Raw genomic sequence first — 13,017 nt, forward strand, 5'->3', positions numbered from 1 at the left:
TTTCTGTTTTTTGACTGGATCAGTTTCTTGAACTATCTGACACCTGTTCTTTTGCCTGACTTAAGTCCTGATTCTGTCAAGCTGGTTGCTAAGCATGAGGCAGTTACCAAGTGGCAGATAAACAGAGTAGAGGGAGTGGCCTGACACAACAGGCCAAGAGCCAGGAGCTGTTCAACTTCACCTCAAAATCCTCTTTTACCACTGACCTCAGAGCCGCCACTTTACAGACGGAAAACCAGCCAAGGCTTTCATCCACAGCCTTCTACTGGAAGGCAGGAGTGTAACTGTGTGTCTTGCTGACCCACACTGTAGAGGGCAGTGGACAGATAAGGAATCTCTCAAGCTCTCCCTGTCCGTGCGGTATTTGCCACTCTCAGTGCACCTGTTTGGCCTGCGGTTAGGAGTTTGGCTGATGCTTTGTCTTCTAACACTAACTGGCTAGCTGATAGTACAAGCTACCCGCAAAACAGTTCAACCAGGGCTCCCAAAACCTCTGCCTCATGTGGTTCCTCCAACCAAATTTACAAACAGTGCTGCCGTTTAAATTAGAGACATAATAAATTCATAGGAATGCCCTCTGGAATTCTCAACCACTCTGCCTCACTCTCCTTCAAGATGCTTAAATAAAAACCCTTTCAACAGGGGGCCCAACTGCTTTTGTCTCTGTGTCACCTTTTGTTTGATAGATAATATTGGGCAGCATGGTGGCACAGTGGTTAGCACTGCTGCTTCACAGCGCCAGGGACCCGGGTTCGATTCCCGGCTTGGGTCTCTGTCTGTGTGGAGTTTGCATGTTCTCCCCGTGTCTGCATGGGTTTCCTCCCACAGTCCAAAGATGTGTGGATTGGCCATGGTAAATTACCCCTTCGTGTCAGGGGGACTAGCTAGGGTAAATGCATGGGGTTGTGGGGATAGGATCTGGCTGGGACAGTGGTCGGTGCAGACTCAATGGGCCAAATGGCCTTCTACAATGTAGGGATTCTAGGATTCTGATTGTTTAGTGCTTTGGGATGTTACCGGGTCAAAGATGCTGTATTCCTGGAGGGTGGACAGGGAACTGAAACTTGTGACATTTACATTGTTTTTCTTTCTCTTCCCTGCCTGTACTTACCCCCATCTCCCAATGCATGCTCGCTTCCCACACAGCAGCTAACTGATTTATTAAATATTTAATTTGAATGGTGTAAATTAGAAAGCTGCATGCAAACTCTTTACAGCCAACTAAACACAAGTGCAGTCGCTGTTGTAAAGTAAGAAACTCGGAGTGCTGCACTATCCAGGTCTTTTGGGTGGGATGCAGTCCTGTCTGCCCCAGGTGGATGGGAAAGATCCCAAGGCCACAATCTGAAAAGCAGGGGAGTTTTCCCCAGTGCCCCGGGGTTAATATTTCTCACTCAACCAACAAACAAGTCAGCTGGTCAATGTCACATTTTCATTTGTGTGGCTTCCATGTTTCCTACATTAGAACAGTGACTGTACACATTGACTCTCGGGCATCCCAAGGTAGTGGCAGGTGCTGCAGAAATGCAAGTCTTTCTGAAGCGTTAACATCTCCAACTACTGGGACACAGAAATTCACAGGCAGCATCTGTAGAAAAGTGCATGTGGGAATTGGGGGGAGCGGTGGAATCAGGCTTGGTTGTGATGACCTCCAGAGTGAAACAGCCCACTCACCATGGGTTCCCATTAGAAGAGGTACAGGTCCCACAGACCACAGAATCTCCAATACAGCATGGACTAAATTGGAAAATTAATTGCCATGTGTAGCCTTCAGTGAACTCTGGATGGCTTCAACTCTTCACCTGTGAGCAGAGGGGATTACTATTTGCAGGAAAGGTCGGAGCAGTTAGGAACATGGCACTAAGCTCACCTGAAGTGGTGTTGCTTCCTGAAATGTCCCAATGGTCAATAAAACCTCAGGTTTTAGTGAGAACAGCATTTAAATACTGAAAAGATGAATGCTCAGTAAAGTCTCTGATACAACACCCAGATCAATGGGATAGTCTGGACATGGAGGGGCAGACAGAAAAACTGCTTCCAAACTCAAATGTTGGCTGCACTGTGGATTCTAACTCTGCACCAACCCATTCCCATCGCTGGTAAATAATATCCTGTCCTCACTGACCTTTACTGACACCTAGTTAAGCAACACCAAAAATTCTCATCTTTATTTTCAAACTCTTCTATGGTTCACCCCTCCGTGTATCTAATGTCCTTGAACCCCACGACCCTCCAGGGTATCTGTGCTCCTCTAATTCTGTCTTTTCCAGCATCAATTGTAAGAACTCTGTTGGTTTTTAGCTGTTTGGATCCATGGCCAAACATTCACTGAAACCTCCTCTCACCAGAATTGTAGCTGTCTGCCTCACTATCTGCTCCCTGGCTCGATGGTTACTGTACAGCTGTGAAACACCTTGAGGCTTTTTATTAAAGATGAGATAAATTCAAGTTGTGAGTGGGGTTCACACAATGGGAGCAGCACACAGTGGATACAAGCAGCTTTTTAGAGTATATCAGGCTCAGGATTGGAGCACAGCACACAGTATAACGCAAGCACATCCAAGTACAACAGTTGGTCAAGCAGAATGCTCAGGGCACTGGCCGGTGAGATACTGAACCAGAGCAATAAACATGATGCAGAGAATGAGAGCATCCTCCATCCAAACCGCAAAGAGGTTCCTACTTAACAAGAAATGAGTACAAACCACAACAGAATGATGCAGCCCAGGTTACACCTCCCGCCCAGTCCCCTCGCAACACAGCTGTCCAAAGGGAGGTTGGGGGGGGGGAAGAGAGAGGGGAGAAAGAAAGAAGGGATTAGCCAGGATTCTTTTGCAGGCAAATAATCAGTGGAATAAATTCAGCTGACAATTTGGCTCCAAGGTTAAATTTAATTCAGTCAGAAGGTAAACAGTAACATTTCGGGGTGAGTTTGTTCCAAACACAGACGCCTGCTTTCAGCTGGGTTGGCAAATTGTCCACATGTGGCCCAGGGAGCTGCCATTTCTCTCCGTGGTGGGTCAGAGTTCATTGCCAGGGCTTCAAGAGGTCAAGATTCACTGTCTGAGGTGGAGCTCTCCCGGCTGATCTCGATCTGTAGTGATGGGAGGTTGTCTAATCGACTCTTCTTGTGTGAACGCTCCTTCTCTCTGATCAGAGCGCCCCAGGCGCGTTGGAGTTCTGTGTCATCATCCTCCTCCTCTTTCTCCTCCTCTTTCACCACCACCTCTGTCTCCTCTTTCTCTGCAGCTGGTTCCTTCTCTGCCTCTTTCTCTGGGATCTTTTCACATTTGCCTGGGGGCTTGCCAAGGCGACTCCATAAATTCCCTATTGGGACGAAAACAGCGGAATAAAAACCAGCTCCTGTGCTTTGAGTGTATATATTTTAATAATGATTTTCTGACAGATTGCTGAATTAAACACGGGAAATGCTCCTGGTCTCAGCGCAGAGGAGGAAATATTTATATTTCTACAGTGCCTTGCACAGGTTCAGCATGTTCCAAACTGCTTTACAGCCAATGAAATATTTCTGAAGTATAGTCATTGTTGTAACGTGGGAAACAAGGCAGCCAATTTGGGGAAGCGAGGGGGGGGGGGGGGGAGGGGAGGCGAGGGGGGAAGGGGAGGCGAGGGGGAAGGGGAGGCGAGGGGGGACGGGAGGCGAGGGGGGACGGGAGGCGAGGGGGGAAGGGGAGGCGAGGGGGGAAGGGGAGGCGAGGGGGGAAGGGGAGGCGAGGGGGAAGGGGAGGCGAGGGGAGGAGAGGGTGAGGGAGGAGAGGGTGAGGGAGGAGAGGGCGAGGGGAAGAGAGGGCGAGGGGAAGGGGTGGGGGTGAGAGGAGGCGACGGGAGGGGAAGGGGTGGGTGGAGGGGAGGTGAGGGGAGGCGACGGGGGGAGGGGAGGGGGTGAGGGGGGACAGCCCCCAAACATTTACCAATTTTCTTGCTCTTGTCGGGTGTGTAGCTCCTGCTCTCCTGTTTGGGGAACCCCAGCCTGCTGTGAACGTCTGTCTGGGGTTCTCTGCGAGTGACAGAGACGCTGCCGGCCTGTGGAGAGTGCGGCCTTTTCCCGAGCCGCTGCCTGACACCTGCAACCAACACAGGAGAGCACGTCATCAGTCAAAGGTCGCCATCAGTCAAAGGTCGCCATCAGTCAAAGGTCGCCATCAGTCAAAGGTCGCCTGCTATGGCGTATCCCAGAACTGGCTCCGAGTGCCACCACCAAACCGACTGCAGTCCTGGTGTCTCACACAATCATTACAGCATGAGGAGGCCATTCAGCCCACTGTGCCTGTGCCAGCCCTTTACAATTAACCCCTCAGAGAGTTCCCGGTCACAACAACTCGCTGTGTAAAACATATTCTCATTTCCCCTCGGGCTCTTTTGCCAATTAAATTCAATCTTTTATCTTAAATCTGGTTACTGACTCTCCCCAACACTGGAAACAATTTCTCATTTATTTTAGCAAAACATTTGATGAATTTGAACACATTAAATTCCCCTCCTCCCAACCCCCTCCTCCCGACCCCCCGCCCCCTCTATGCTCCAGGAGAACGATCCCAGTTTCTCCAGTCTCCTCAAATTAATTAATTTTTTAAAGATGGTTAGTGCTAGTTTCTTCCCCAAATGTAAGTGTTTTGTTGGTGGTTTCTGGGTGACAGGGAGGGTTAGTTGAGGGGCGGGGGGGGTGCCGGTTTCTGGGTGACGATGGGGGTGGGGTTAGTTGAGGAGGGGGTGGGTGTTAATTTCTGGGTGACGGGGCGAGGGGGTTGGTTGGGGAGGAGGTGGGTGCCGGTTTCAGGGTGATGGGGCAGGGGGGTTAGTTGATGGGGTGGGTGCTGGTTTCTGGGTGACGGAGTGAGGGGGTGGGTGGTTAGTTGGGGAGGGGGTGGGTGGTTAGTTGGGGAGGGGGTGGGTGGTTAGTTGGGGAGGGGGTGGGTGGTTAGTTGAGGAGGGGGTGGGTGGTTAGTTGGGGAGGGGGTGGGTGGTTAGTTGGGGAGGGGGTGGGTGGTTAGTTGGGGAGGGGGTGGGTGGTTAGTTGGGGAGGGGGTGGGTGGTTAGTTGGGGAGGGGGTGGGTGGTTAGTTGGGGAGGGGGTGGGTGGTTAGGTGGGGAGGGGGTGGGTGCCGGTTCTGGGTGACGGGGTGGGGGGTTAGTTGGGGAGGGGGTGGGTGCCGGTTTCTGGGTGACGGGGTGGGGGGTTAGTTGGGGAGGGGGTGGGTGCCGGTTTCTGGGTGACGGGGTGGGGGGGTTAGTTGGGGAGGGGGTGGGGGGTTGGTTGGGGAGGGGGTGGGGGGTTAGTTGGGGAGGGGGTGGGGGGTTGGTTGGGGAGGGGGTGGGTGCCGGTACCAGTGCCAGTTACTGAGCTGCTGCCCGCTCCTGTGGGCTGCTGCCGCTCCGCTTGCTGCCGTTTCTCCTCCAGAAGGAGCCGCACGTCCGACACTTTCTCAGTGGAAAGCCTGGGCCCGATCCGGTTCCTCACGTTGCTTGACACAATCGACATGTTTGCTTCCGGCTTCATCGAGTTCCTAGGAAGCACAAAAGGTGCAGAGTGAACACTCCCCGTCAGTGGGAAATTCAGCAATCACTTTGCACTAACAGCTTTTATACAGCTCCAGTTGGAGTAACTGTGTTCAGTTCCGGGCTCCCCCCCACCCCCCTCAGGGTCGGCCTTGGGTGGGGTGTGGGGGAGCGGCAGCAGGGAGGATTAAGCAGAATGACAGAAAGGGGTAAATTACCAGGTCAGCTGGCATAGACTGGACTTGAGTAAAAGATTAATGTCCGATCATATTGAGGTGAAGAGAATTAAAGGAGAAGAAAGTGGCACGTGACATGCATCGGCAGCTGGGATCAAGTAGATCCCTTAAAGAGTATCGGGGGTGTAGGAGTAGAGTGAAGAGAGAAATCAGGAGGGCAAAAAGGGGATACGAGATTGTTTTGGCAGATAAGGCAAAGGAGAATCCAAAGAGCTTCTACAAATACATAAAGGGCAAAAGAGTAACACGGGAGAGAGTAGGGCCTCTTAAGAATCGTAAGAAGTCTCACAACACCAGGTTGAAGTCCAACAGGTTTATTTGGTAGCACGAGCTTTCGGAGCGCTGCTCCTTCATCAGGTGAGTGGGAGTTCTGTTCACAGATAGGGCATATAAAGACACAAACTCAATTTACAAAATAATGGTTGGAATGCGAGTCTTTACAGGTAATCAAGTCTTAAAGGTACAGACAATGTGAGTGGAGAGAGCGTTAAGCACAGGTTAAAGAGATGTGTATTGTCTCCAGCCAGGACAGTTAGTGAGAATTTGCAAGCCCAGGCAAGTCATGGGGGTTACAGATAGTGTGACATGAACCCAAGATCTCGGTTGAGGCCGTCCTCATGTGTGCGGAACTTAGCTATCAGTTTCTGCTCAGCGATTCTGCGTGTCGTGAAGGCCGCCTTGGAGAACGCTTACCTGAAGATCAGAGGCCGAATGCCCGTGACTGCTGAAGTGCTCCCCAACAGGAAGAGAACAGTCTTGCCTGGTGATTGTCGAGCGGTTTCATTCATCCATTGTCGTAGCGTCTGCATGGTCTCCCCAATGTACCATGTCTCGGGACATCCTTTCCTGCAGCGTATCAGGTAGATAACGTTGGCCGAGTTGCAAGAGTAGGTACCGTGTACCTGATGGATGGTGTTCTCACGTGAGATGATGGCATCCGTGTCGATGATCCGGCACGTCTTGCAGAGGTTGCTGTGGCAGGATTGTGTGGTGTCGTGGTCACTGTTCTCCTGAAGGCTGGGTAGTTTGCTGCGGATAATGGTCTGTTTGAGGTTGTGCGGTTGTTTGAAGACAAGAAGTGGGGGTGTGGGGATGGTCTTGGCGAGATGTTCGTCTTCATCAATGACATGTTGAAGGCTCTGGAGAAGATGTCGTAGCTTCTCCACTCCGGGGAAGTACTGGACGACGAAGAGTACTCTGTCCGCCGTGTCCCGTGTTTGTCTTACACGGGACACGATGGACAGAGTACCCTTCGTCGTCCAGTACTTCCTGGAGCGGAGAAGCTACGACATCTTCTCCGGAGCCTTCAACATGTCATCGATGAAGACGAACATCTCGCCAAGACCATCCCCACACCCCCACTTCTTGCCTTCAAACAACCGCACAACCTCAAACAGACCATTGTCCGCAGCAAACCACCCAGCCTTCAGGAGAACAGTGACCACGACACCACACAACCCTGCCACAGCAACCTCTGCAAGACGTGCCGGATCATCGACACGGATGCCATCATCTCACGTGAGAACACCATCCACCAGGTATACGGTACATACTCTTGCAACTCGGCCAACGTTGTCTACCTGATACGCTGCAGGAAAGGATGTCCCAAGGCATGGTACATTGGGGAGACCATGCAGACGCTACGACAATGGATGAATGAACACCGCTCGACAATCACCAGGCAACAGTGTTCTCTTCCTGTTGGGGAACACTTCAGCGGTCACGGGCATTCGGCCTCTGATCTTCAGGTAAGCGTTCTCCAAGGAGGCCTTCACGACACACGACAGCGCAGAGTCGCTGAGCAGAAACTGATAGCCAAGTTCCGCACACGAGGACAGCCTCAACCGAGATCTTGGGTTCATGTCACACTATCTGTAACCCCCATGACTTGCCTAGGCTTGCAAAATCTCACTAACTGTCCTGGCTGGAGACAATACACATCTCTTTAACCTATGCTTAACCCTCTCTCCACTCACATTGTACCTTTAAGACTTGATTACCTGTAAAGACTCGCATTCCAACCATTATCTTGTAAATTGAGTTTGTGTCTATATATGCCCTGTTTGTGAAGACAATTCCCATTCACCTGATGAAGAGGCAGTGTTCCGAAAGCTTGTGGCTTGTGCTACCAAATAAACCTTTTGGACTTTAACCTGGTGTTGTGAGACCTCTTACTGTGCTTAGCCCAGTCCAATGCCGGCATCTCCACATCATGGCTCTTAAGGATCAACAGGGTCATCTATGTGTGGATCCACAAGAGATGGGTGAGATCCTAAATGAATATTTCTCATCAGTATTTACTGTTGAGAAAAACATGGATGTTAGGGAACTTGGGGAAATAAATAGTGATGTCTTGAGGAGTGTACATATTACAGAGAAGGAGGTGCTGGAAGTCTTAAAGCGCATCAAGGTAGATAAATCCCCGGGACCTGATGAAGTGTAGCCCAGGACATTGTGGGAGGCTAGGGAGGAAATTGCGGGTCCCCTAGCCGAGATATTTGAATCATCGATAGTCACAGGTGAAGTGCCTGAAGATTGGAGGGTGGCAGATGTTGTGCCTTTGTTTAAAAAGGGCTGCAGGGAAAAGCCTGGGAACTACAGGCCAGTGAGCCTCATATCTGTGGTGGGTAAGTTGTTGGAAGGTATTTTGAGATTCAGGATCTACAGGCATTTAGAGACGCAAGGACTGATTAGGGACAGTCAGCAGGACTTTGTGAGTGGAAAATCATGTCTCACAAATTTGATTGAGTTTTTTGAAGAGGTAACCAAGAAGATAGATGAGGGCAGTGCAGTTGATGTTGTCTACATGGACTTTAGCAAGACCTTTGACAAGGGGGAAATCTGAGCCAGGCTGTTCAGCAATCACTTCCTCACACAAGGGGGAGTGGGAATTTTGAACCCCCCTCCCCACAAACAGTTGTAGATGCTGAGGGCCAATTGAAGAGGTCAGGATTGAAACGGAGGCTGATTTTCACTGGACAAAGGGTTTTGGCGTTGCAAAATCCTGGTCGGTAGACAGAGTTAGGAAACAGATCTAATCGGAAAGTGAAACAAGCCCAAGGGCTGAAAGGACTCCACTTCCTGTTCCTAATGGGTTTAAATCGGTACAGCTGGTCCCCACAGCCAGAGGTAAACCCACATGATCCAGCGCGATTCCAGATCGTTCTTACATCTACAACTGCTGACCCTTACATCATTCGGCCTGTCATGGCTGTGATACTCCTTGAAGAATCTATTCAATTCGTCCCCACTGCACCCAGCTCCTCCTCCCCCCCAGTAAACCTCCCCCAGTAAAGTTTCCTCTTTCGTGGATTCATCCAACTCCCTTCTGAAAGTTATTGAATCTGCTTCCATTGCCCCTTCAGGCAGCGCCTTCCAGCTCACCCTGTGAAAATCCTTCTCATCTCCCCTCCTGGTTCTTTTGCTGATTCTCTCAGTGTCCCCCTGTTTACCAACCCTCCTGCCATTGCAAAGTTTCTCCTTATTGACTTTTGAACACCTATTACATCTCCCGCTCTCCTGCTGTGAGGAGAACAATCCCAGCTTGTCTGGTCTCTCTACATTCAGTGAGGTCCCTCAGCCCTGCTCTGCTCTGCTCCGTCTCCAACATCCTGACAGAGAGTCAGACAGAATCCCTCTGCTGAGACTCCTGTTTGGAAAGCTTGCTCTCGTACTCGATCCCTCCATAAGGTCACACATACTATACGCTCGACATCAAAGACTTCCCGTACACAGCACCCTCTCCATCCCAGCCCCTCAAGCCTCTCTGTTCCTGCACCTTCTTTCAATAATACTGTTTAGTTTATAACACTAAATAAAGACACAAAGTTCCGGAAAGTCTCAGCAGGTCTGGCGTTACCGGTGGAGAAAGAGAGAAACAGAGTTAACAGGTTCTGACGGAGAGTCAAACAAACTCAGAGTGTTAACTCTCTCTCCCAGATGCTGCCAAACCTGCTGCATTTTCAGTTTTATATTTCACATTTCCAGCATCTGTATTTTATTTTTATTTGACCTTTTAGTTTATATTGTTTGTCCTTCCTACCAGAATATTAATTGCCTCCTGATCACTACCCAGTGGTCACTGCTGGACAGTGCGGACACTGGACGAGGGCACTCAGGAGTTGCTGCCCTCCAGCTGGTCACTAGACCTGCCAACTCTTCACCAGCCAAAAACGGGCACACTTTGATAAAATACTGCCAGCCACCATAAACTCAGCAAGGAGCCACTGCCCAGGAGGGGAGTGAGGAAACTTGGAGAGTTTCTGGGTAACACTTACCGAATAGTCTTCAGCTGAGCCTCCACTTCATCTGCATACATGGTCATCTTCAGACTCTTCTTGGGCAATGGCATTGAGATCATCTTCAACTCCAGATCGTAGTCCATTTCATCCGAGTCTGAGCCGCAGGGGCTGAAGTGTCCACCCGTGCGGCTCTCGTTGCGATATTCGACCACCACCCGGTCATCTGCTTCCATATCCTGCTCTGCATCATCCTCGTCCTCATCCTCCTCCTGGATTGGCTCCTCAGGAACATTGCCCAGGCCTGTGAACAGGGAACCCCCGTCAACCTGTCAAAACCTTCAACAAGCCAGCGGTGATAGTAACCCCTCACTCTTCAAATCACCCTCACACCACCCACGGCAAATTCACAACAGCTGCCCTTTCACCCGCTTCCCACCGTCCAGCGCCCCAGACACACTTCCCGGCTGAAACAGCAATTTGCTTGTCTTCTTTCAATTGAGTTTATGTATTCTGCGCTGCTACACCGGGAGCCCAGTGACAGATTGGGTCATTCACTTTGCAAAGCTGAGCCCCTGGCACCCAGCTTCCAGTTGCCTGACATTTTAATCTACCTCACATCTTCTAACTTAACATCGAGCTGATCAATTTTAGATATTAATCGTCGCTCCCATTTTCTCAGACATTCTGCAACCATTGCCACCTTCTGTGGAAACAAGTTTTATTTCTTGCACCATCATCCCGTTTGTCTTTAATCCCCTCTTTCCCCGTTTCTGTACCGTGTTCATCACTAATATCCGCCAATTTGAATAAAAGCGCAAGCCCTGTTTCTCTCTCCACAGACACCCCCCCCCAACCACGCCCAGTCGCCACTCCTGCCCAGTGAATGCAGACAGACCAGAGTGATGATGTTTATAATGCGATGTCAGTCCCACATCATCAGGCAGGAAGGATTTTTTCTTTAGAATATCTCTGTGGATCCGCCGGGCGTGATACCGTCGCTTCCTGTGGAAAGGCAACGCGAGAGGAATCAGCAAGAAACCAGCTCCTGTTCCAAACCAGGCTGACTCTCAGCCAGCGGAGAAGATACTAAATCTCAGTGACTACAGTGGAAGGTGACAATGCAAAACTTCCCAACTGCCTGCCTGGCTTCCCTCTGTATCAGGAACTGCAGCACCACTCAGCACACAACCCACACTGAGAGGGAGCCACACTGCCAGAGGTGCTGCACTTCAGATAAGAAATGATGGTCTCAGCTGTCTGTGCGGATGAATGGGAATGGTCCCATGGCATTACCATATAGAAACATAGAAACTAGAAGCAGGAGGCGGCCATTCGGCCCTTCGAGCCTGCTCAGCCATTCATTCTGATCATGGCTTATCATCGAATTCAATATCCTGATCCCACCTTCCCCCCGATATCCCTTGATCCCTTTAGCCCAAGAACTATATCTAATTTCTTCTTGAAATCACACAATGTTTTGGCCTCAACTACTTTCTGTGGGAGTGAATTCCACACATTCACCACCCTCTGGGTGAAGAAATTTCTCCTCACCTCAGTTCTAAAAGGTTTACTCCTTATCCTCAAACTATGACCCCTAGTTCTGGACTCCCCCACCATCCAGAACATTCTTTCTGAACCTACCCTGTCTAACCCTGTTAGAATTTTATAAATTTCTATGAGTTCCCCTCTCACTCTTCTAAACTCCAGTGAATATAATCCTAACCGGCTTAGTCTCTCCTGTGTGATGATACTGTGCCTTTACCAAACGTATATTAGGGTGGCACGGTGGCATAGTGGGTTAGCACTGCAGCCTCACAGCCCCAGGGACCCGGGTTCGATTCCCGGCTTGGGTCACTGTCTGTGTGGAGTCTGCACGTTCTCCCCATGTCTGCGTGGGTTTCCTCTGGGTGCTCCGGTTTCCTCCCACAGTCTGAAAGACGTGCTGGTTAGGTGCACTGACCCAAACAGGCGCTGGACTGTGGCGACTAGGGGAATTTCAGTGTTAATGTAAGCCTTACTTGTGACAATAATAAATGAACTTTAAACTTTTTTAAAAATCGCCGTTTCTTTGCAGGTTTTGCAGCAGCTGCTAGCATTTTGTTTTGGTATCGTTGTGTCTGCAGCCGGTGTCCTCTGATTATAACTGAAGCAATAGAATGGGCAGCATGCTTATTGTTAATCTGGCCTAATGCAGTGTCCTGGGGTTTTATGGTCCTTTTAGAATTGTTGGGTGCAGCATGGTTGACAGGTCAAGTGCTGCCTGGGAACAGTTCTTTTTTCCAGAGGAAAGTCCATGATTTTAGTTTCATTTTTCTCAGATGCTGTTTGGACTGGAGACACTGAGCTGTGTCTTTTGTTTCCCGTCTCTCTGGAGTTGAGAATTCTGCTGCCTGCTAGTTGCTAGCTAGAAGCTGGTGGAGACAGGCACTGTCTATGTGTCTCTCTCTCTCTCTCCAGAACTGTGCTGAAAGTTCCAGGACTGGGAAGCCTCAGAGTTTTAATCCAACATTCCAAGGACCAATTCACAGCAGGTGTAAAAAAGCTGAAGATCCAGCATCACGTGAACATACTCGCTTTTTGTGCCTAGACTCTACAAAGGGGTGCCTGTTTGTGGCATATTGTTTGACTTGGAACATCATAGATAGCTAGCTGTTAAGGTTTATACTTTAATCATGGTTTTTTTTTGTAACTGATAAAAGTTATGTTTATTTTTCTTATTATAGTTTAACTGTGTTCTTAAATAAACTTTGTTTGATAAAAGCTTCTGAGTGAGTCACTGGAGTGAAACACCTTATGTTCACAATACTAAATTCAAATGTAAAACTTATAGTCTAAGCTTTCTTCATAAAACACCCTGGAGTTTCTGGGCTGGGTCATAACACCTCATATTTCAATGGAGTCAGTGGCCTAGTGGTATTATTGCTAGACTGTTAATCCAGAAACCCAGCTACTGTCCTGGAGACCCGGGTTCCAATCCCACCACGGCAGATTGGGGAATTTGAATTCAATAATAAAACAATATCT

General features: G+C 49.6%; 1 protein-coding gene across 1 annotated transcript in view; it reads right to left on the reverse strand.

The window, feature by feature from the left end:
• Positions 1–2,877: 2,877 nt before the first annotated feature.
• ncbp3 (nuclear cap binding subunit 3) overlaps positions 2,878–13,017 on the reverse strand; it is a 41,949-nt gene continuing 31,809 nt past the window's right edge. The window contains exons 9-13 of the mRNA XM_078224591.1: positions 10,889–10,995; positions 10,030–10,294; positions 5,346–5,524; positions 3,933–4,085; positions 2,878–3,327 (exon numbers count right to left, since the gene is read on the reverse strand). Of these exons, the coding sequence (XP_078080717.1) occupies positions 3,050–3,327; positions 3,933–4,085; positions 5,346–5,524; positions 10,030–10,294; positions 10,889–10,995 (982 nt within the window). The 3' untranslated portion in view covers positions 2,878–3,049. The remainder of the gene's footprint in view (positions 3,328–3,932; positions 4,086–5,345; positions 5,525–10,029; positions 10,295–10,888; positions 10,996–13,017) is intronic.

Source organism: Mustelus asterias, chromosome 12 (assembly GCF_964213995.1).
Source record: "Mustelus asterias chromosome 12, sMusAst1.hap1.1, whole genome shotgun sequence".
Classification (NCBI taxonomy): domain Eukaryota; kingdom Metazoa; phylum Chordata; class Chondrichthyes; order Carcharhiniformes; family Triakidae; genus Mustelus; species Mustelus asterias.